Source organism: Macadamia integrifolia, unplaced genomic scaffold, assembly GCF_013358625.1.
Source record: "Macadamia integrifolia cultivar HAES 741 unplaced genomic scaffold, SCU_Mint_v3 scaffold402, whole genome shotgun sequence".
NCBI classification, from domain to species: Eukaryota; Viridiplantae; Streptophyta; class Magnoliopsida; order Proteales; family Proteaceae; genus Macadamia; species Macadamia integrifolia.
Window position 1 is genome coordinate 276,198 of NW_024870054.1, and position 25,717 is coordinate 301,914.

The window sequence follows — 25,717 nt, forward strand, 5'->3', positions numbered from 1 at the left end:
GAACAATTCCTTGATGTTGGCGAAGTAATTCTTGAATCCTTGCCTTGGAATAAAAAGGATTTATATTTGGTGCGATCTGATCCATTGCATTATGGATTAAGCCTAAATGCTAGGCCTTAGGCTGGACTTCCTCATGTGTTGGCTAGGCTTGCATCAAAAGGTGATCTTATGTAAATGTGATTTTGTGTAAAGATGATTTCACAAAAGAAGAAAATAGAAAGTGTTTGAGGGTAATAGATTGTAATTGCTACCTAGGAGGAAGTGATCCGTTGGAGATCAAGTAAGCATACATCAACAAGTGAGTGTCGGTGGTGTATGACGTGATGAAAAGTGAGTGTCAGTGGTGTATGAGGTGATGAAAATGTGACTTATATATGATTGGCCGGCTTCTCTCTCGGAGTATGGGCAATGGCAGGCTGTTTCCCTCAATGCCTCGTAAAAAATATTAAAAGGGAGGTCATTTTCAAATGACAATGTTTTTATGAAAGTGCTATCTGAAGAAAACAAAAAGTATTTGTTTTAATCATTGTTTTGTGTTGTGCTCTTACTATTTTCTTTTTTACTGTGCTGTCAAGCTCACCCCATTATTTAACATCACTAATGATTGAGATAGAGCTATGCTTGGAGCTGAGTACGAGGGCGACTCGAAGATTTCTTTATTAGTTGTTATTTATGTTTTCTAGATGACTGTAATAGAGCTAAATTTGAGATGTAAACTCTGATAATTAGATTTTAAGTTTAATAGGGACATACATTAGATTGCCACCAATAGGAGTTATTAGAGATTTATGACGATGGTTGATTATTTGATTTGAGATTTGAAATTAATGAAGTTCGTTATGGATGTTTTATTAGTATCTATCGATCGTTTGATCAGCGTCCGTGAGGTACTGAGGTGTCCCTTCACCTGACATCTGGGTTTGGTCATGACATCTTAAGGCCTTCTTCCTTATGGATCACAACAACCTACGCTGTCACGACCGTTAGGTTAACACTCAAGTTATTAGTTTAAGAGGCAAAACAAATATGTAAAAGAGGGTAAAGAAAAAAAATATCCTAAGGTTCCAAACTTGGGGCATTACATATGATGTTCCTACTTTGACTGAAACCCTTGTTATAACACATGACAACTAGGGTTTCCTATGCTATTGACAACTACAAGGATGTCTCATCCATGCGCATGAAGCTCCTTCCTTGCTCCACCTGTGAATTGAGGATATCTCCCCATCTAATTGTCAACTGGTTGAGATCTTTTGAGGTCCGTTCATATGGCCAAAGGTCTCCTACTGCTCCAAGTTTGAAGTTGGTCAGATGAGTAGATTGTCGGATCTTGAAGAGTTACTAATTCTGCAATTTTGAAGTTCCTATTTTGGTGCACCTATAAATTCTCCATACCAGCCATTGGAATGCCTCATTTTTTATGTAATGCTCGGCCCCTCTAACTTTGGCATAATATTATCCTATTTGGCCTATATGCCTCAAGGCGTTAAAACGCATTATGCCATGTTAAGGAAACCAGAGGTTATCAACTATCCCAGTAATCTCCCGTAGACGATGTGGGACTAAAGTTTACACACCCTCATCGATCTCCCAAACACCTTGGTACTAGCCGTATTCTCGGTGGGGACACCTCACCGATCTCCCAGGCTGGTCTGGTACTTGCCATATTCTTAAGTGTCACAATCTTCCCCCCTTTCGGCACAACGCCCCGCTGTGACCCCACACACTGTCGGATTCTGCTCTGATACCATCTGTAATGCCCCGGCCCCGTTAACATTGGCACAATATTGTCCTCTTTGACCCATGGGCTTGAAGGCTTTAAAACGTGTTGTACCATGTTAAGGAGGCTAGAGGTTATCAACCAGCACAATAATCTCCCCCTAACCAATGTGGGACTAAAGTTTGTACACCCTCATTGATCTCCCAAACACCCTAGTACTAGTCGTATTCTTGGTGGGGACACCTCACTGATCTCCCAGGCAGGTCTGGTACTTGCCGTATTCTTGGGTGTCACATTTTGGGCTTATTTTCTACTATTTCTGCCCCTTACTCGGATCTGGTCTTTGGCTCATCTGAGGCCCTGATTTTCTGCTACAAGATTCTTCCGGGTTGGTGTTCGATAAGCTCTTGCGGTAGTAGCCCTTGGTGGTTGTTTTGTCTTCTTCTACAGGTCATCTGTTTATGGGATGGAGGTGATACATTCTCGCTATTTTTTGTTGATTGTGGCTCAAAATAAAGAAAGAATGGAAACAAGAAGGAACCACAGGATTTTTTCTTTCTTTTCTACATAATGATTTTAGTTGGTGGTAGCTGTGCTGAAAACAAACTGAGCTAGATACCCACTTTCACCCTTACAAATATATGAACTGCACGGGTTTTAAGAAGAAACAAAAATCATGCCAGAAGTATCACCTCAAGTTGGAGATAATTATGGCAGCAAACCATAATTATCTCCAACTCTAGCATATTATTTGCATGCCAACATTCAAAGCCTTATAGGTTTAAGCAGCCACTGAATGAGCATTATAAACTAGAATAATGAATCAATAGCTACATCCACGAATCAAGATAAGAACTAGCAAGAGAAGCATAGAGAGAAACAACAAAATCTATCTAGATGATACTCATTTCTTGTAGATATCCATACATTCTTCCATGTCAGTCATTCCAAAACTTGAATAAACAGTTCTTAATAAATGAAGACATGATGATAAAGTATACCACGTAAATGACTCTTACTTACTAAAAAACAAAAGTAAAAAAATTTAGAAAGGATAAAAAGGAGAAACAAATATTCAAGAAATTTACATACCTTTATGATAGAATCACTCATCAAAAGTTCCTCTGCAACAAGCTCAAACTCTGACACTGGATACTCAGACAATCCAAAGCTGATGCTACCCCGACAAAGTATACTAATTTGACCTCTCACCTTTACACCCAAAGAGTTTAACTCAGTTTTGACAAAGAAATTTTGAGTTTACAGTCAACATAATAAAGGAGACAGCAACGTATCATGGCTATGAATTATGATTTATGAATTGTCCACACCCCCCCCAAAAAAAAAAAAGTACCAGAATATGGGATTCAAACATGAAGAGAAGATTTTGAAGCATGTAAAAAGATGCTATTTCATACATCCTCTTTGACAGGATCACACCAATACATTGAAAAAAATTATTTTGGCTTTCACTTGAAATAATTAGTACACATTAAAACCTTCACCTCTTAAAGCAACCTGAGACTATTCCTATTCATACAAAAACAACGAAAAAATATCAATTTTTTTAAAATCAAATTAGGACTTGATTTATAATTCCATCTCTAGCACTAACAATCAACAACTTACAGGGCCTTGGGCACACACACTATTATTTTACCCTGTTCTCAGTTCTCACCAACCATCAACCCAGAATCTCAATAGGCACCATCTCCGATTTCAAATCCTGACTACGACGAGAAAGAACTCTTACCTTCATAACGCCCTCCAAAGTCCATGGGCCATGGCCATAAGTGGAATGCACCTTACTAGGGTTCCACCCTAGAGCATCAGCACAAATTCAACTTCAATCACCAGCAGCGGGCTTTCCCCACTATATCTCAACAACAATTTTTCCAATAGAGCCTTGTTCACCTAAAAAGGAAAAGGGGTATTTTTTTCCAAAAGATCTCATTGTTTCTTGCCTAGTGGATGCAAAAATCAATCTTTTGAATTGATGTAAATAAATCAAATCAGTGCATTTCTGCATATCTGAACTACTCTCTGCTAAATCCACAAAAAGCTGTAGTTTAAATAAACAAAATACTCCCCGCGCGGGGGGGGGGGGGGGGTTACCATGTGTGGACATAAATAGCACCATTATTGGACCTTTCTCAGATGTCCAATATTTTCACAATATGAGTGCCATGTAAGCTGCTGGCACAAAATACAACCGTGCAACAATTTTGGGAAGTATGGTCTGTTAAGAGTAGTGTTACTGTCTGTTAAGAGTAGTGTTACGGTTATTCATCCAAAAAAAAAAATAGTGTTACTGTCGTTTTATGGGTTTTAAGTGTATGTCGGTTCCTAAGGGTGTTTTGAGCATTCATGTAAAGTTTTAGTTTTTTATTTCCTTTCTCACTTAAGTCAGTCCTCGTCGTGTACCCAATCTTGTAATTTTCTTCTAAACTAATAACATAAATAGATCCCCCACCCCATGGTTCGAGTATTCAGCTCACAACATAAACCATGTGGTTGCTTTCTCTTCTCCTCTCTTCTCTTCTTTCTTTCTTATGACCAGGTACTGATTCAGGTTCTGTTATTATCACATGGTATCAGAGCATTGAATTCAGAACCTAGGATTCCTTCTTGATTACAGTTCTGAGTGTGATTAAGGTTTTTCCCTACCTTTTGGTGTACATCCACCTATGATGTTTTCTGTCCATTAGAACCTAGTTTCTTAAACATGCACAACTAGGGTTACATCGTTTTTTTTTTTTTTTTTTTGGGTGAATTAATAAATGCATTAAAAGAAGGGGGAGGGAGAATTTATCTCCTAAGGGATATTACAAGCCCTATAAGGGCAACCAAAGTCCAAAAAAGACAGCATCCAAGGTCCAGTGGGCTTAAGGAGTGGGAGACATATCACAAATGACATGTCTAATACAACACAAAGTCCACATGGGCATAAAATAAAAAGAGCCAGAAGCCCAACAACAAAAATTCTAAAGCCCACATGGGCTGAACAAGAACCCAGAAACCCAAAGGAGGAGGGGCAAATAAGGAAATTTTGAGGTAGGGTTCCACAAAACCCTACCAACAGATCTCATCACTTCAACTTCTAGCCGTCAAGACATGAATCGAAGTTCTGGTAGAAAATGCAGGCACGGCGGCGGGCCGCGGGCCTTGCGGAGGGCCAAGGCCAAGAGAGAAGCTGGCCTCAGGGAAGAGACATTCGCAAAGGAGGCGCAGCCTTACAGAGGGCATCGGCGAGGCGACTGTCGGCCAAGCATGGCTGGCAACCTTACGGGTTGCAAGCGATGCAAAGAGCTTGCCAAGATCACCGTGACAAACGATTCGATCAGGGAGGAAACGTGAGAAAATGTTTGATCTGCCAAGGATCCAGAAGAGAGCATGGCTAGGTCAGCGGCACAAAGGCACACTCTAACAGTGCAGCGACTCAAGGATGAGCGGCTACAGGCCCAGCGAGAGTCGGTGGAGGGGGTGAAGAGCCAACGAATCGTTCTAGGAGCAGGTCGGAGCAGCGGATGGACGGCGACAGCCATACCCAATCAAAGCAGCAACTCGAGGAAGAGCAGCGACAGGCCCAGAGACCGCCAGCGGAAGAAGGAGCCAACGAGTCCATCAGGGAGGATCAGGAGGATTCCCGCAAGGGGCGGATCACAACCTCCCGGACGTGTGAGACCGGAAAAGAAGAAGAAGAAGAAGAAGAAGAAAAAGATAAAGATTTAGAGGAAGAGGGTGAAGAAAAGAAAAGAGAGCAGATGATGAGAAGGAGAGGGAGAGAGAGAGGACGAGAGTAGAAGAAGAAGAAAGGATGGGGATGGGGAGGGGATGGGGATGGGGATGGGGAGGGGAGGAGCAGCCCAGCATGAGGCCAGGCTGCTCCAAGCGGCAGCACTTTAGGGTTCTCTTGGAGTTTTAGCGAGCGATAGGGTTCTCTTGGAGTTTTTTATGATTGAGGGTTACACCGTTATTGTTACTAAAGTTATTGGAGGAAGCTATTTATCTAAAGTGCCCGCATCGCAAGCTAGCATTTCTTGTTTTTTACCTATGCGCATAAGGTTTTTCTCTCCATGCGCATAGGGGTTTGACTTTGTATGGGTTTGTTTGATGATGCTAGTTATTCCTCTCCTCTGGCAAGTCACAAACATCATTGTGAATTTTTTATGGACTGATCAAGGTCGTTTGATTAGGAAGATCAGATTCTCCTTGTTACTACCAAAACCTTACGTTTTCAGGTAAAACCCTACTTTTTCAGGAGATTTTCCAAGAACCTTGTCTCTCATGGGTTGATCGCTGTGATTTTTGGAGTACCTTTTCTCCTTCTACTTTATTGTTTGCGGTCTATCTTTCAGACCAGACAATCCTGGCCATCTGCAATTTTGAGGATTTATTTTCTGTGATTTCAAGGTTTCACCCTTCTCTGTGATTTGCTGTGTTTGGGATTCTTGGTTGCTGTTTTTGAGCCTCATGCCTCTGGTCAATGTTTCTGCTGCTGGTTTTGTTACCGGTGGCACTTCCTGTACCTAGTTGCATACTTGCATCTGGTTTATTCTCTATGAAAGAATTATACCATCGATAGCATCATGGCTAATTCTAAGCCTCCCATAATAATGTCAGTGTTCAAATTACATGTATTAAACCGAATGGAACTTCATATTATCTTCTCTAGGCACAAGTAGTTAAGAGTATATATAACCACCAGACAGAATATGGACCATCTTACTACATCTCCACGTGCTACAACTTTTGCTGAGTATAAGGAGTGGACAATGGAGAACGCTACATGACTTTGTTGGTTGTGGAATAGTCAAGTTCACAATATCGGGTTTCAACCAGGTTTCGACCTCTGGGGAGACCGAAATTTGGTGGAAACCTGGGAAATTTCGAGGATACCGGGAATTTTTCCCGGTATGGTGGAAACTTAGGTTTAAACCCCCAAACAGTGTTTTTTTTTTATCTAATTTTTGCGTACATCCAATTTTAAACATTTTTAACACATTCACATCATCAATTTCATAAAAAAAAAAAACACAAAGTCTTACTTGAGTGGTAAACCATAGGTTCGATAATCATTACGCTAACTTGTTGGCTTAAATTCTGAAACTTTACTACATAATGACTATATATAATCTACAATCTACATTAAAACATAAGACATAATCCAAATGATCCAAAATAGATAAAAAATATTACATCATCAACAATTATCTATCAACACTGAACAGTAGTGACTCAATTACTCAACACTCGAAAGTAGTGACTCAATTCCAAGTAGAGTGTCTAGGCGGTTCCATCCAAGTAGTGACTCACTACACTCAAGGCATGCATATTATTTTTTCTAACATTATTTAGTAAGCTATATATACCTTATATCATAAAAAATCAACATTAAGCCACATCAAGTCATTAAAATGAACATTTTGCCACATTAAATTATAAAAAATCAACATTAAGTCACATTAAGTTATAAAGAATCAACATTTAGAGAAATGCTCTTGTTCAATAATAAGTTTGACTGGTCAAATGATTTTTATTTTTACATGAGACTTTTTGTATTAAGTATAACATAAAACCAACTTTCCAACAAGTCTAAGATTATTTAAATCTAAGTTGTAATTATAGTTATGCTTCGGTCAAACTTATTTTAAAGTGCGCGAATACTGTTAAAATCACCTAAATGAAAATAATTTTAGGGATATCAAAACAAAAGATTATTTTACCGGACTTTTGGTTTTTAGCAATGTTTTAACATTATAGGATTTATAAAATTTCATACTTGAGAAAAACCTCAGCATTTAAAAGTTAAAAATTGCCCCTATAACCAAAATCTAGTTTTTGTTCTTGGACTGGGGGGTTGACTTTTTATCCTTTAGGAATTTGATTTTTAAACTATTTTTATTGGATTCAAATAGGGGGAATTTCCTTATTAATGAATAATATCTTAAATAAATGAAATATAATATTTGGCATAAATAAGTGCCAAAAAATGAAAATCTCCACTGTTTCCCCAAGTTTCCCACACTCGGGAGAAAAAATGCACAAGAGAAAGTCAAAATTTCCCATGTTTCGGTCGAAACAGGTGATTTTTAAAATCCCCTAAGGTTTCGTTTCGATCTAAGTCGATACCTGCGAAACATGCGAAATTTCGCATGTTTCACTATAGTTCTCGAACCATGGGAATAGTATGGAGTCTTCTGTGGCGGCCAATGTAATGTTTCATACCAACCAATAGTGTCTAGAATGATCTCAAAGAAAGCTATTCACAAAATAAGAACATGTCCAAAGTATATTATTTATATGAAAAGTTCTTCTCTTTTGAGAAGAATGGAAAATCAGTTGGTCACTACTACAGTGCTTTAAAGGTGATGAAGTTGGGTGATGGAAGGGATCTCTTTGATTTGGGATTTTTATTTACTTTCCTTTATTGGTTAGTAATTAGATTGGCAATCTTTTATTTAGATTTGATTTTTATTTCAGTTTTTATCTAGGCTAGTTTCCATTTTTAACTAGTTACCATTGAGATGCTTTGAGTTTTCCTTTAAGTAGTCATGTAATACAATATGGAGCTTTAGATTTGAAGTTTGAAAAATAAAAAGTTGGTTGAAATTTTTTTGGTTTTGAAACCATGGCTGCCGATTCCCTCTTCTTCTTTCTCTGAAATTTTCCAATCTCTTCTCCTCCATTCTTTAACTTCCCATTTATTTCTTCTCCTTCCTTTTTAAATTTATGGTTTTCTTCCCTTACCCCTGTTCCAGGCGACAGTACCATATCTGAAAGGAGGCGTCACTGCAGCTTTGTCTCCAATCGACTGACTCTAGGATTTTGGGTCGAAAGTAGCCTGTACCTAGGTGACTTACCCCTTGGAGTTTCTGATCTTCACGTATCTTCTATGGTGAGAAATCAGAACAACAAATCGACAGAACCCTAGCTTCCACCAGAATCAGTTGCAGGTTTCACTACAGGTCTGATTGGGAGCTGTTGAGGCTTGTCAAAGCTGGGTCTACACTCATCTTGCTGCTGCGACCCTTCGCTGGAAGTTTCAGGCCAAACTGAGGCCTGGTTAAGAAGCTCTTGCAAACGGAAACTCTTCCCAGTCATCTCCTCTGTTTTGGTCCAAGGAAGAAGACAACTCTATCATGAGTTAATTTTTTCTCATCCTAACTTTTGTTTTTCCATTCATACCCTTGCCTTTACTTTTTAATTCCCTTTTGAGTTTCTTTATTTCTAATTCCAGAATACCCCTCCCTCATCTCATGTTATTCCTTGTTTCCCATTTATTAGCTTGGTGACTTATAATTACAATTCTGCCACTCTTCATTAGAAACACCAAATAATTCCAGAATTGAGTTTTCTTTGGGATTAATTCCAGATCTGTCCCCATTCAGCTATTTCACTCTAAAAAGGGTTTTTAAGTTGTGCCATAAATTACATAACTGCCACTGGTTTGTTTAAATTGAATTATTTGTTGATTGTGAGCCCATAAGCGATCCGATTCTGACTTTTGGAACCCGGATCCGCATCAAAAGGCCATGCAAAAAGAACTCAATCTGTACCAACCGCATTCTACTGATATTGAAGTTCTTAAATCTCAACATCCTGAATTCCTGGTTGCAAAATATTTAGTGGGATTAGACTCTGACCTTTAGCCTATCAAGAGCCAAATATAAGCTAGTGAGAAGACTCCCTCAATGAATGAGGCCTACTGCAAGATTCAACAAATTGTGTCCCCCTCCCTGTCTAGATCTAAATCCACCATTTCGTATAAGCAACTCTGCTTGATCTTCATCCAGGATGTATCACAGGCAGAAGACACTTTGTCAGACTTAGATTGTAATTCCTTCCAAATTTTCTTGACATTACAAAGCTTGTCAAGAGTTGTGAGAGCAAAACTGTACAACGAACCAATACTGCAGGATGCTAGAGAGATATTCTGATTTCGCAAAAACTGGAGAGTATCAGCACCAAGAGGTTCTGGAAGTGAATTTAGAAAAATCTGCTTGAGGTTTTCATCATCAAGGCCACCAATTTTATGGAATCTGTCTGTCATACGAGAGAAGTGTTTGTCAAGATCTGGACGAGCTAAAGAACAACACTTCAACTGTAAAAACTCTTCACGAGCTTTTGTAATATCATTCGAGACAGGACCAAGAAATTCTTGATATAGAACTGTGATGAACTGGACTTCAGGGAGTTGAACAAGTTGGAGTTGTCGATAACCACCAAGAGCTAAATACCATTCCCTGAGTTTTCCTTGAAGTCGAGCCACGAACTTAGTCAAAACACTGACAGAGGTAGCACCCTCTTGGAGAAGTTCAGCATTGATCCAGGCATGAAAATCAGCAAACTTGGATGCCCACTTGGAGATAGGGACATCATCCAAGGTAAAGAACTGCTTAGGATCTTGGTTCTGAAATGGAGCATATGCTGGGCTAGGAGGAGGTTGAGGGATGTCAGGATTATGGACCATGGGGTCATCCTGATCACCATCCATCTCTTCAACATTTGGAGGTGCAGGATAAGGGACAGGAGGTGGATCTGGACCTGTATTCATGAAGGAGGGAATAGGTTTAGGATCATGAAGAGCAAGGGTCGTGAGAAGGTCAGATAACACATTATCATCGGAAGGAGTTATGGCACCTATAGGAGGATGTTTGGGTTTAGTTCTAGGAGGTGAAGGTGAAGGTGATGGACAGGTAGGGATAGGTGGAGATGGTGCAGGGTAGGTTACAGTCATAGGATATGGCTGAAAAGGTGGAGGAAAAGGTTTTTCTAAGGGTAATGGTTTGGGCTGTTGCCTGAGTTTTAGTTTGCGTTGTTGACGCTGCAGGGCTTTCAGTTCTTCAAGAGGGAAGGATCTGGAAGAAGCAACTACCGGAGGAGCTGGAGCTGCATAAATGGCAAAAGGATCTTGAGATAACATCTGAGGAACTGCCAAAGGTAATGGTTGCTGTCGACTGGATGTTGCTGCTTGAGGTGGAGCCTGTTGTAAACTGTGTAACTGGGCTTCAAGAAACTTGAGATGTTTCTCCTTTTGGCCAATAAGGGCAAAGGCTTGGGCCGTATCAGTAGTGGAAGAAGCAATACCAGCAAGTTCAGTATGCACTTGATCCATCTCAGCCTTAAGGGACTGGAGTAAATGAGTATGCCTGCCAACAGTGCCTTGAGTATTTTGTGTAGTAGCAAGGATACGTTCAAGGTACTGATTTTGGACAATGGCATTTTCATTCTGCCAATTTAGAGCTGCTTCAGCTTGAGAAATCTCTTTCTGTTGACCTGTGGGTAGGACAGGGGATTTAACTTTCCATACATGTCTTACACCATGAGAATCAGGTCGATAGTCTGCAGGACCAGGAAAATTCTGCAGAGGAGCAGAAGAAGAAGATCCTGGAGCATACATACAACAAGGAGGAACTATAGGAGAAGGTGGCTGAATAGGTGGAGGAGGTTTACAGACCAGAGGAGGAGGAACATAAGAAGGTTCCAGAGGAGGAGCACCGTATTTAACCATAAAGGGGTAACGGGCTTCTGTACTCAACGGTCCAACCATAGGATCTCCTGACTCATATTGTTCCCGTAGAATAGTCTGGGAAGACTTTCGTTTAGGAAAGTAGGAATATTCATCATCGGAGTCTTGGAGACAGTCATCACAATCACAAAGGTCAAAATATTTATAACCAATGACTGAATCAGAAAAATAGTACACCGGGTTACCTTGAACATCAAAAGATTTGACAGGAATTTTTTCTTGAATCATTCCTGTAAACTAAGTAGGAAAAGGAGACGGTAAAGGGTGTACCGGAGGAGGCGGGAACCTGATTTCAACTTCACCAGAGGAGTGGGTGATGTACTAGGGATCAGTAGACTGAAGAGGTTCTATCGAAGCAGGTTGGCTTGTAGCCATTTGGTGTTCATAAGCGGTAACCCAAGAAGAGGGAAGGAGACGAAGAAGATCATCTCGGGGCAGTTGTCTGGGTACATGAGTAAGGCTTGGAACATGATCAGAGTCCACAGAGAGGAAAAGAGCATCCTCATGTTGGCTATTGGTTAGGTCATAGGCATGGTTTTGTAACCTATAAGCCATTTGGTAGTGGAGGTTTCCTGCTAAAGTCGTAGTAGTCTGGGGAGTACCAGAAATTTGGATCTGAAACTTCAAGGCAGAGGGAAGATGGGGATCTGCTAAGGCTATGTTGAAATTAGGGTAGAGAGTGAGGAATATGGTTCCTGCGTTCAAAGTGGTCTGAACAGTGGCAATCACGGCATGTTCATACCGGAGAAAGCGACTGTCAAGAAGGGCGATCCGGGAAGCCACAGGAAGACCTTTCCTACCATGGAAAGACAAGGCGAATTTAATCGCTCCAAAGTGAAAATGGGTATAACCTTGGTTTTTCCACTGGGGAATAAGGGTAGTCGGAATCTCTAAGGTAAACAACTGTTCTTTATCAGTGGCAGGGATGTGATATTGGTCACAGCGGGAGGCCTGAACCAACTCTTTTAGAGGTGGGGTTTTCTTCCGAGGGGCAATAAGAGTCTTCCAGGAAGAAGAGGAGGATTTCTTCTTAGGAAAGATAGTATAAGGGTTCAACAGTGGAGATGGAGTCTCAGAGATGGTCTGATCAGCAGGTAAGTAATCAAACTCATACAGAGAATCAATGGAAGAGAAAGAAGAAGAGCGAGAAGAAGAAGGAGAAGAAGAAGTAGAGCTTCGAGAAGATGTTGAACGACGGGAAAGAGACATACCAGAACAATTGGAATAAGTGGCAACAAGTCCAAAAACCGAACAGCACAACTCACCGGCGAAACTCAGATAGATAAAAAGACTAGTCGAGGCCGATCAGGACCCTCTTGGTCTTAGTTCTCAGAGGTGGATCAACCCGAGCCGTTACAGGGTATAACAACGGCCTCTCCTGGGCCTAACAAACCCATCGCTCAAAAGGTTCTTTCTCCAATCTCAGAAAACCAGAACCAAGAAGTAACCTGCAATAGGGCGTGGCATAGACCGTCTCTTTAACTAGCAGAGGTTCAAACCAGGTTGAGAAGGCCGCCGGAGAAGGACCTTAGCCGGAGAAGGAGGAAGGACGGGGCTCTGATACCATTTCTGTTTGGGTGTTAGACACAAACTGGGCTCTGCCCAACCTTTCATTGATAGGGGCTTTAAATAGCCAAAGATACAAGAGACATGTGGGACCAATGACACATGGACTTCTGGACTGTGGGACCGTATGTCGGGAGTGTCGGCATACATACAACTCATACAATTACTCATACACACATACTCATACAAATACGCATCCGAACAGTGCCGCTGTGGTGGCCACAGTTGTCGCTCTGAATTTATTACCCGAGGTCATGGTTCAGGGGGAGGTCATGGAGATGTTATGGGTAGTTGATGTAGATTGAGCTGTCAAAAAGAGGATTAAATGCTGGTCCAATTTTGGTGCAATTACTACTTCAGCCATCAAACCAGACCAAGAATGGACTAATATGTATTATTTTGAGTATCAAATGGGTTGTATAGGCCATAGTTTTTAAGGCACTGGTAAGGCGGCGCCTTAGCAGCGCCTAGACGCTGATGCGGTCTAGAGATGGTAAGGCAGTGCTCAACCTTATGTGAAGTGGCGCATTTTTTTTTTTTTTTTTTTAAACACATTTTAAAATTACTTGATGAAGATTCCAAATATAGATTTTTTATTGATAGGTGTATGGTTTTGTTAACACTTGAGATGTATGGGATTAGCTATACTCCACCAAAAATAACCAAAACAAACAAAACAAAAACCCGATTCACAAATAGGGTTTGGATTTTGTCAAGGGTTTTAAGAAAGGGCTTTGAGAAGGAATCAAGGAACAAGGAAGAACCACTGATCCAGGAAACCATTTTGCTCCGGTAGCGGTGAGCTTCATTCTTCTTTGAGAGGATTAGAAATATAGTAGATGACCTTAGGGCTTAAACATTCATTTTGGCATCATAGAGGTAAGCATAATAAATACTTGTATTTTTTATGTCTTCTTTTCTTTATATTTATAATTTTGTTTCATAGTTATGTATTTATATTATATGTTAATATATTATGACGATTGACGATTGACGATTGACGATTGACGATTGACGATTGAATATTGATGATTGATGATTGATGAAGATGAACTTAGTTTATTCACTTTATTGATTTGTTTTCTTGATGAATATCTTACATTGGTATGAATATGAACCTTTAATATTTATTTAACGTATGAGTAATAAGATTCAACTAGGATTTGAGCCAAATATATTGGTTTTATAAAAAAATTACACAGGAACGCTTTAGTTGATAAGGCGACGGTTTATGCCCGCCTTATCGCTAAGGCGCTTCGAAAGACCCTCAAACGCCTTCGTCGTCTTACCGCCTTAAAAACTATGGTATGGGCCATGGGCTTTATACTTTTGTAATGGGTCAATTCTATAAGCCCAAATATTGGGGATTTAAGTCTTATACAGGATTAGTAGTTATTTTATGTTTCCTAGTCATAAAGAATATTAGGTTTCTATATTTTGAGTATTCTAGAAGTCTCTAGTTATGCATTTATTCTTTTCTTCGAGAACAAGTGTTGTCATTAGGTAGTTTTTGAGTTCTAAGTCAATTAGTTTCTATTTTCTATTTGTTTCCTATTTGGCTACTTTCTATGTAATTGAGTCCTTAGCCTCAACTATAAATAGAGGCCTTGTATTGCAGAAAATTAAGAAGTTGATTGATGATATTTTGTGAGCTTTGCTTGCTGGTTTGGTCCTGAGAAAGGATGTTTTAATAACTGAGATAGTTGTGGATGAGAGACCCAGGACTGAGAAAGTCCACCCACCAACATCTAACCCTTATAAACTCCTTTTCTTTACTTTCTACTCATATTCTACTTCTATTTATACATTATTATTGTGAGAACAAAGTCCCAACCATTGCTGAACAGAAGAGCACATAACCAGCCAACAGAATCCAGTCACAGGGTATTCCCAGGAAGAAATTTCGAGTGCGTATCTCCAAGACCAGATCTCTAATTGCTGCATGATTTTAGGGTTTTGTTTACTACCCTAGGAGGGAAACTCAATCCAAATTTGAGGATCTTCCAACACTTCCAGCTCAAGTTCTTGAAGAATCACCAGAAGTTTACCTTTTTTTTGCAACCAGCATAAGTCTCGATCCAGCCAGCAGAATTTGTTCAATTTTTTAGGGTTTGTTGAGGACATTAGGAGGACCATTCGATCCAAAAATCAGCTCCATTTGAGCAGTTTGTTAGTAATCGAAATCTCTCTATTCATCTCTCTTTTCCAGATCTGAGTTTTAGTTACATCTGAACTTGATTTCTGTGTTGGGAGTTTTTAATGGATCCTACTGGAACTGATTATCTCTTTGGAATTTAGTCTAACATCAGTGGTCATGGCGGCCAGCAATCAAATTAGTTCGTCACACGATGTACTCATTGTGTTTGCAATAATCACATGGTTGAGAAATGTTGGATCAAGCACGGAAAGCCCCAAGGGGCATAACAACAGTTTCCTAATAATGTTATGTCTGACAAGAGTACTGGTGGTGTCATCTCATGATCAAATGTTTAATCAACTACTAAAATGGGTCCAGCAGCTTGAGACATCCTCTTCCACATCTAATGCCAATCTCGCTTCCTCATCCTCCACTCCCTGGATCATTGACTCAGGTGCCCAGTAAGCCAAATATGTTCTGTTTTTACCCCCAACAATCCAATTGTCCATCCCAAGTTATTCTTACAGATGGATCCTTTATTAATGTTACTAGTCATAATGCCATTCCTCTATCTTCATCTATTTTGTTATCTATTGTACTTCATGTTCCTAAATTACCTGTCAATCTTTTTATCTGTCAGTCAAGTTACAAAACATCTTAACTGCTCCATCACCTTTTACCCTTCCCATTGTATTTTTTAGGATCTCAATACAAAGATGACGATTAGTGGAGTGCATGAGAGAGGTGGCCCATACTACTTCGACATTGTTTCCTCATCTATGACAGCTTCTATTACCTTTACTGGTGCTTCTCCTCTACATTACCAACTAGGACATCATTTCTCTCAAAGCTACAACATATAGCCCCTAGTTGCAACTTGCAAGTATATCTCCATACAGAATGTGAAGCTTGTGAGCTTGGAAAGCTTATCATCATACTATGTTTCCGTTTCATAGTGTCCAGGAGTCGGTGTTTATTTGCTTTAGTTCTTTCTGATATTTGGGAATCATGTAGGGTTAAGAGTCGGACTGATTTTTCTTATTTTGTCACCATTGTTGACGATCACTCTCGCATGACATGGTTGTATCTTTTAAAGTATCATTCCAAGCATCAGTATCGAAGGTTAGTCGGAAAACTTATATATCTAATATCTTACGATTACCCGACCTGATATATCCTTTGCCATTGGTGTGTTTAGTCAGTGGAGACACCTAGGGGCAAGTTCGAAGGGAGGCAGCATGTCTTATACTGCGATATCTCAAGGATCCACCAAGGAAAGGTCTTATTTATCAATGGACACCACCAATATTATTGGTTATTCCGATGTTGATTAGGTTGGTGCTGATGGTGATCGGAGAGCTGGTGTTATCTACTACAAGCTATTGAACCTTTGTTGAAGCTAATCTTCTTACATGGAGGAGTAACTACAGTAGCTCGTTCTAGTGTAACCAAGTATAGAGCAATGGCTCGTACTACAACTGAATTGACGTGGCTTAGATTATTTGTTCAGGATATTGGTTTTCTGATCAGCAAACCTATGGATATGTTCTATGACAACCAGACAGCTATTTATATTGCTAGTAATCCAGTTTTTTCATGAGAGGATTCAGCATATTGAAGTGGACTGTCATTTTGTTTAGGATGCAGGGATGAAGTTGATTTCTACTCCATTTGCCAGCTCTAAGAATCAACTTGGAGACTTGTTCATTAAATCCTTGTTTTGAAATGTGTTTCTCCTAGGATGTTCCAAGCTGGGCATGGGTGATATATATGCTTTTAGCTTAAGGAGGAGTGTTAAGACATATTAGTTTACTTTCGGTTTATGGGTTGTGTGTCTGTTGGTTCCTTAGGGGTGTTTTGGGTATTCAAGTAGAATCTTAGTTTGTTATTTTCTTCTTCACTTAAGTCGGTCCTAGTTGTGGACCAAATCTTGTAATTTGCTTTTATAACTAATATACATAAATCCCCCCGACCCCACAGTTTGAGTATGTGGCTCACAAGTCAAACTGTGGACTGTGTTCTCTTTTCCTTTCTCATTTTCTGTTTCTTCTCTTTGACATCTCTCTTCTCCTCCCTGCTCTTCTTACTTTCTTAGGAACAGGTACTGATTCTGTTACTGTCACATGGTCCATGACATGATGCACCAAACTTCCTTATAAGGTTATGCAAAAATGTAACAGTAAAATGCAAAAAATGACAACATTTTGGAAGTAATATTATAACAAAAATATATAGTAAAACAGAAAATTCCATAATTTTGTACTTCCTGGTTTATAAAAGAAGCATTGAGGAAATACTTGGAACGATTCAAGAGATTCTAAGACATGGAGAATTTACAAACTTAACACAATTTAGAAGACCCATTATTCCATTAACTCTAATTTAAATCGATCTTTACAGTATCACCAATACAGAAAAGCATTTTAATCATGTTTAAAATAAACTAATTCCCTTTACATATTAAAAAACAAATAATCCTCCATCAATTCAGAGATTAAAGTGAGTTTCTGCCAATAAAGTAAAAAATCCAACCATCAAAATTGAGTGAACATTTCCATTTACTAATTGGAAGTAAAAAATGTTTTATATGATGCATTTTGTTAAGGATAACAAAGCATTTGATCCTGGCACAACATTCATTAGGCATATAAAAGGGGGAGGGGGGAGGCTTCAAACTACAGAGAAGCCATAAACCGTCTTGGCATAGCATTCGCAGGGATTTCAAGAGAAACGAGCATGTTCAATCAGCTCCTGGTAGAATAAGAATCAAGTAAAGGAGAATATATTAAAAGTACCTGAACTCTAGTCCATAGCAAAGGAACCAACACTTTTGCATTGTTTTCCACAAAAACATTTGACCAAAGAGGGCTGGTGGGGAAGTCCAGCAAAGGTGTTTCAGTCTGTGTTGTGACGTTACTATTGCTAACCCTAAGACTCAACAATGTTGCATCAAAAAAAGTACCAGCTGCACCAGAATTTTCAGGACATCCAACACTCTCCCCACCTGAAACAACATTAGATAGATAAATGAAACACTAAAGCACACCAACTTAGATTAAATATACAGATCAGAACCCTTAGATTAAATGTACAAATGAGAAGATATAACAAAGAATTAGGTCAGGAATTTAACATATATAACCCAGATGTGTTTTTCACAGACTGATGTAGGATCTTAAAAGGAAGATTAGGTTTTATGGGAATTATGGATGCGAATTGGGGAACTCAACCTTGTGAAAATCCGCTCTCGTGGAATAGATGTAAAATGCTTTAAATTAAAAAAATGAGGTCAAAATCCATTTTCTGGGCATCGAAACCTAGGTTTCGAGTCTGTCCCAGAAAAATAGCAGGTTTCAGTCAAAAGCTGTGATATTTCGGTTCAGGTCTGAAACTGGCCTCGAAACCAAGATTTAGAGCCTAGTCAGTAGGTCAATTGTCCTGCATCATTGGTGTTAAAGAAGAAAAAGCTCTGCCCCACACTTTTGTTAAAGAACAACCCAGTGCACGAGGCTCCCACTAACTGCAGGGTCTGGGAAGGGCAAATGTATGCAGCCTTACCCCTTGCTTTGCAAGAGAGGCTGTTTCCAAGTTTCGAACCTGTGACCAACATGTTGCAATAGTGCAACTTAACTGTTAAAGTACTTTTAGTAAAAGACAAAAAGGTAGAGGAAACTCAAGTCACATGCGGGAGCCTCGTGCACCAGGTACGCCCTTTTAAACTCAAGTCACTCAATGTCTTACATCTCCAATATGCAGATAAAAATACTCTAGGGTAGATGGAAATCAATATAAACTGCTTTTGAAGACTCATCAGGATACGAGTAAATTAATAAGAGCCTGCTAAGTGGATCAACTCCAAGGTGAGCTATTAGATTATTGGGAAAATATGCATGTGCTTTCAAATGCTCTATAGGGTAATTCCCAACTGCATTCTTAGGAGTGAGGACTTCCCCCTGGTGCCAACACCCAAACAACTTGGGAAACTGGTTTGAGTCCACGACTAGGAAGGGACTGCCCCTAACAGAAAAAAAAAGCACGCACTACAAAGAAAACCATATGGTAGCTGCTTCAAACAAATTCAGCCTTACCAACTAGAGACGGTTAACAATCCATAACCCTTCATATGATTTGGATCGTGGGTTCCCACCTAGAGTACAAGATTTTATTGGGATGATTGTGTCAAAACCTTTATAGTTGATAATTCGTAGTCAAGAGGCATTATAATCAACAGAAAGAAGGAAATAGAAGCCACCTCTTCAGGAAACATGAGACTTAAAAGTGTTGCTTGGGGTTATAGCTTGAAAGCTTTTGGGATAAAATGGATTATGATTACCAATTACTCCACCACCACCACGTGACCTATGGAAATGCTCCCTTCTAAGGCAGTCTTTATGAAGAACATCAATAAATTCAAAGCACAGAAGTCTGATGTAGTACTGATTTAAAGAAATAAAACAGTACCAACCAGGATCGAAAACAGAGAATAAAATTCCAGATTATGGAGGAATTCTAACTACTCTAGGAAAGGGGGAAAACAGTAATTTAATCACAGAAATTAGGGTTCAGAAAGGAAAGATCACTGATTTCAGATGTAAATTAATCCAATAACAGTAGCCTAAATAGGTAATGAAAACAGATTCGATTTCAGATGTGGAATGACCTAAACAGCAGCTCTAATGGAGGAAGGGGTAGAATTGGAAAAAAATAATTCTCATATCTGACTGTCAGAATTGTCTCAGATTTGAATCAGATCATATTTTGATTAAATTGAAGGTCTGGTCAAAATTTGGATTTGATCGGATGGCCGAATTGCTTAATCCAAAAAAAAACACCTTTTTATCCAATCTTCTAGAAACTAGAGTTCTAGTTGGATAAATTAAGAACAGTATTTACTTGGTAATGGATGAAGAGTCATGATAGAATAAGAAGAAAGAAGAATAAAGGGAAGAATGGAGATAGGGGAATGGCTAGCTCAGCCTGGGTCTCTCACCCTAAGCTCTCATAGCTGATGAAAACAACCAATCTCAGGCAAATCTTTGCAAACAGCAAGAGAAAATTTCAATTCAATAATAATTCTATCTTGTGTGATAGCAATGCCTCTTTTATAGAAGAAGTTAAAGACTCCGAGACATAATAGGACTTAAATAAGAAAACCTTCTTAGCATAGGACATTAACTTTATTCACTAACTAAATCACACCTTTCTTTGCCTTATCCCCGAGAAAGAAGGTGTTGAATCCTTCTCTTGCTTCAAACCCATCTCTCAGTGCAACCTCTTGTACAAATTCATCGCCAAAATCTTGGCCAATAGAATCCAACGGGTTATTGACTCCCTCGTCGGTCCAAACTAATCAACCATTATTGCTAGCAGAAGTATTGCTATAACATCATCCTCTGTCATGAAATCGTGAGAGGTTTCGAGTTTCGACCGCAAATCCAACTCCCCAGCTGCCCTTCTCAAGATTGCCATCCAAAAAGCTTTTGACTCCATCCGTTGGGATTTCATTTCCCATGTTTTGCTCCAGATGTCCTTCCCACCCGTCTTCGTCCATTGGATCCTCTCCTGTATTTCCTCCCCCTCCTTCTCCATCCTGATTAATGGCAGCCCGGCTAGCTACTTCCCCTCCTTTTGTGGGTATTAGGCAAGGGTGCCCCTTTCCTCTTCCCCCTTGCCCTCGAAGTGCTATCTCGGTCCATCCAATATTCCACGGATCTCCATCTCAGCTCCCAATTCCTAAATGTAAGCCCTTCCTTACCAACCTTGCCTTTGTTGATGAGCTCATTATCTTCTCCAATGCCGACCCCTCTTCCATCTCTTCCATTATGTCATTTCTCAACCTCTTTGAGACCCTCTCTGGCCTTTGCATCAACCTCCTTAAATCCAATCTTTTCCTTTCTGGAGTTTCGGATCCCATTAAATCCCATCTCCTCCAAATCACAGGCTTCTCCTTAGGCACCTTCCCCGTCAAATATTTCTATCCTCGCTTATGCGGGGCACCTTGTCCTTATCAGATCCGTTCTTCAATCCATGTACCTCTACTAGACCTTTATTTTCATGCTTCCCGCTTCTACTGTCAAATCCATTGAGAGTCTTCTTTGTTCCTTCCTCTAGAAGGGGTTCAGACTCCTCAAAATTCCTTCACCCTAGGAGCTGGGACAAAGTCTGCCTTCCTAAATCTGAGAGAGGGCTTGGATTAAGAAGAATCAATGAGGCCAATTGCGCAGGTATCCTTAAGCTCATCTAGAAGATTGCCTCCAAATCCAATAGTACCTAGGTTTCTAAGGTTTACTCCTTTCTCCTTAAGGAAAACTCCCTCTGGACTGTTTCCACCTCGTCTGATGACTTTTGGATTTGGCGAAAAATTATCTCATCCAGACCCATTGACCTTGGAGCCATCTCTTACTCCATTGGCAATGGAGCCGAGACCTCTCTCTGGTTAGACCCTTGGCACCCTTCGGCATCCTCCTCCCTTCATTAACCCCCAGGATCATCTACTCCTCTAGCCTAAGTAGAACTACCAAAGTTTCCAACATCATCTCTCTTGACACTTGCCCCCCCCCCATTCCCCTCTGCCCCTTGCGGATCTTTGGGCCTCTCTCTCCCCCATCCCCCCGGGGCACAAAGGTAAGGTTGATACAGTTAGGTGGATCCTGTCCAACTTAGGACAATTTTCATCGACCTCTGCCCGGGATCTCATTTGCTCTAAAAGCCCTCTCATTCCTTGGAGAAATATCATTTGGGTCAAAGGTCACATTCCCTGCCACAGCTTTACTGCCTGGTGAGCTCTGTCCAACTGCCTTCCTACACAATCCTTCCTTATCCACCGGCACATCCAAGTCTCCAATTCCTGTTGCTTATGCTGGAATAGGATTGAAAATGTTGATTATCTCTTCTTCTCTTTTCCTTTCTCCTCCACTGTCTGGAAGAGAGTCCTTTCTAACTGCTTGCCCTCCCATAGGACTATCCTTCCCTTAGCCAGAGAATGGATCTGGGTTGACATGACTTTCCGTGGGTCCTCCATCTGTGATATTGTAGGGAAGCTCGCCTTTTGTGCTACTATTAGTCATATTTGGATAGAGCGTAATCTTCGTAGATGGACTTCCAATTTTCACATCGCTGACAAGATTTAGAATGCCATCTACTTTAATGTAAGCTCCAAACTTCGATGTCTCAACCATCGTCTGGTCCCCGGCACCCCAGGAACAGGCTCACTGTTGTGTCCTGGGGTCTCCCCTCCTCTATTATCCCCCCTATTTGATGTCCCCCTCCCTTGTTGATGGGCCCTAGCCCTGTGGCTAGTTGCTTGTGCCCTCCCCCCTTTTTTTCCCCTTATATATTCTTCTCTCCTTGATAAGGAATTTATTTATTCATTTAAAAAAAAAAAAAACTTTATTCACCATAGTTGTCAAGGCGTCGCCTAGGCGACAACTTGGCGTCCAAGCGATTTACCTGGGGCCTAAGCGACAGGCGCCTTGTTGAAATACATGTCGCCTTGTGTTTTGACACTTAGTTTTGTCAAATATCATTTACTTAAGATATTATTCATAAATAAGCAAATACTCCCTATTTGAATTCAATAAAAATAGTTTAAAATCAAATTCCAAAAAGATAAAAAGTCAACCCCCAGTCCAAGAACAAAAACAGGATTTTGGCCATAGGGGCGATTTTCAACTTTTAAATGCTGAGGTTTTTCTCAATTATGAAAATTTTATAAATCCTATCATATTAAAAAAACATTGTTAAAAACCAAAAATCCGGTAAAATAATCTTTTATTTTGATATTCATAAAATTATTTTCATTTAATCGATTTAACAGCATTCACGCACTTTAAAATAAGTTTGACCGAAGCATAACTTTGTCATTACAACTCAGATTTAAGTAATTTTAGACTTGTTGGAAAGCTGATTTTATGTTATACCTAATACAAAAAGTCTCATGTAAAAATAAAATCATTTGACCAATCAAACTTATTATTGAAAAGAGCACTTTTTGTTATTTTTTATAACTTAATGTGACTTAATGTTGATTTTTTATGATTTGATGTGGCTAAATGTTAATTTTTAATGATTTGATGTGGCTTAATGTTGATTTTATATGATACAAGGTATATAGCATACTAAATAATGTTAGAAAATAGGGAAAATAAAAAAAAAAAACACTTGGTCGCCTTGTTTGCCTTCAAGCGGGCGCCTTCTTGCCTAAGCGTTTAAACAGCCCTCCACCACCTTGGTTTGCCTTGGCATCATGACAACTATGTTATTCACTAACTAACAAAAGACATAATTGGACTCTTATTAGGATTCCTAAAAAACAAACTTAAGACTCCAACACGGAATTGACTTAAATAAAGCAACATATCATATCAAGACTAGGATTCTAACTAAACTAGTGAAGTAAATCTCGTTTTCCTACATTTTCATACATATATCTATCTTCTCATTTCCAGTTTATTTTGTAATTTCATTTTGGGCCTCAGGGCCTATCATGAAGGGGGGAATTTCTTCACTAAGATATTGTGGCTTTTTCTAAGAATTTAAAATACTAATACGGTATAAGAACAAACCATGCACAGAAATTTTTATATCCTCTTGTATGCTGTAACAGTCCAGAGATATTCTTCCGCCTCCACCTCCACCCCATCCTCTCCCTCCTGATGCGCTAATTGTACCATTCCCTTTCCTAACCAATTGAATATGATTCCAATATTAGATAAGATCAATAAACAGAACTCAAAATAAGTTCATAACACAGTTCTAAGGGTTAATATATTCAAACAAATGTTGTATAAAGTTTTATCATAACAGAACAAGTTCTGTTTATTAAAGGTTATCATTCAAAGTAGGGAGATTAGAACAGCATAAATACATTATTAAATAGATGGAACATAACAGAATTAGAAAATAGATTGAACATACACAACAGGAAAGACTATGCAAATCTGCATTAAACTTATTTGATATCTACAAGTAAAAAAGTCCACTTGTTCACTCTTACAGGCACACCACCAAATTGATTAGCAGAAGCTTTTCAAATTTCTGTAACTGCATGCATGACTAAGAGACAGCATAGAGGGGCTGTTGGAAAACAGGTGCTATCTCTGTTATAAAGAGGGCAGCAATTTACTGAGAATGTTCGATATTTTTGGGCCTTCTTGCTGTAAGTATGACTTGGCCTAGAAGTATGAAACATTGGCAAATAGACAGACTAGCTGCAATGAAAATGGTACAGCAGAAATCATAGAAGCAGAAAGCAAATGGATAGCCCAGCGGCAATTAGTAACTTTGCCACCAGCAGCTAGGAGGAAGAGATATCCCACAGGAAACCCAAATCAGAATTTTTTTCTTCCAAAACTGACTTATAATGTAGGTCACATCCTGCTCAAATCAAATTTTCGCTCCTCGCTCAACCAATAATTGCAAAAAAGAAAATGAAAAGAGTACCTCAAAATATAACTCAAATTACAATTTTAATAACTCTCACAAGTGCTTTACCCCTTCCAAACAAAAAAATATAATCTCCAATATAGTATAATTCAAAAATCAAATTAAACTTCCTGACATAGAAATTCTACCATAAGCTTGTTAGAGTTCATTAACAAGGGTATTTTGGGCACTGAGTTATAATATGTTGTATTACCAAAAAAAAAAAATTATATCATGTTGTATCATTCTTCTACTTTTTTACCTTTCTACCTCCCTTAGCTCCTTATATTACCATGGGGGTAGGTATGTAATTTCTCTTTTGTTATTGGCCAAGTGAATGAACATAGGGGACTACTCTCCCACATCATTCTACCATGACTTCTCTCTTACTTCTTCTTCTTCTCTTCTTCCTCTTCTTCAACCTACTACCCCCATCTTCTCTCTTGCTTCTTTGTTCTCTTGCAACCTTTAGATTTCAACTTGGTGTCAAAGCCCATGGTTTTGGTTTGAAAGTCATGCTTCAAGTGTTCTGCTTCAATTTCCTCTACTAGGAAACTTAGGTTACAAAGGGGTTCCAAGGAAGAGACTATTATATGAAAAGTTCGAAGAAATCATGAGATGAGCTACCAAATCGACAAAGAGCAGCTTCTCCCTGATTACCGGCAGATTTTTTTTTTGGAGAAGCTCCCTCTCTCTCATCCGGCTACTGTTGAGGCTGGGTAGGATCCTTTTGGATCTCCCAGGGCCCTCCATCATCCCCATATGGTCTCAGTTCTTGAAGGGTCATCAAAAACTCTTTTTTTTTTTGGACAGCTACTGCCATCCCTGTTTGTCTTTCTTTTGCTCTTGAAATGTTGTCTATGAAGGATTTTGGCTTCCTTGGGTTGATGAGCTATATTTTTTGGGTGTCTTGAGTCGTTATGAGATAATGTTACACCTTGAAGAGTGCATTTGAGTTGGATTTCTTTGAGTTGCGTGTTTCCTCTCCTTGCTGAACTTTTTTATGAGTATTGGGTAAAGTGTGTACTCCCCACTTTGTGAGTGTGTTTCTACAATATGTCTAATGTAAGTGACTTGCAGAAGCTATGGCTAGTGCTTCGAGTAGTGATCATCCAACTCAAACGGCCTTTGAGAATCCCAAAACCTAGATTTCCATTGTGAAGTTGAACAACACCAACTACTTGGACTGGGCTCATTCTGTAAAGCTTTCCCTATGGAGTGGGGGGTTCATTCTATAAAGCTTTCCCCGCGGATTAGGGGGAAGCTAGGACATGTCACAGGCAATATATTAACTGCAGGGTACAGCAGGAAAACCAGCACCAATACGATCGATCGCAGG

The 25,717-nt window shown here is 39.5% G+C and overlaps 1 protein-coding gene across 4 annotated transcripts in view; it reads right to left on the bottom strand.

Moving 5' to 3' along the window:
* The window catches only part of LOC122068501, a 69,943-nt gene that overhangs the window by 39,740 nt on the left and 4,486 nt on the right, over window positions 1-25,717 (bottom strand). For 3 of the 4 annotated variants that reach the window (XR_006137129.1, XM_042632379.1, XM_042632378.1), the window contains exons 4-6: window positions 23,520-23,635; window positions 17,751-17,959; window positions 2,813-2,932 (exon numbers count right to left, since the gene is read on the bottom strand). Coding sequence is in view for 3 of the 4 variants with exons in the window: in XM_042632379.1 (XP_042488313.1) it covers window positions 2,813-2,932; window positions 17,751-17,959; window positions 23,520-23,635 (445 nt within the window). In the remaining variant the exon portion in view is untranslated. The remainder of the gene's footprint in view (window positions 1-2,812; window positions 2,933-17,750; window positions 17,960-23,519; window positions 23,636-25,717) is intronic. The other variant, XM_042632380.1, reaches the window with a different exon arrangement.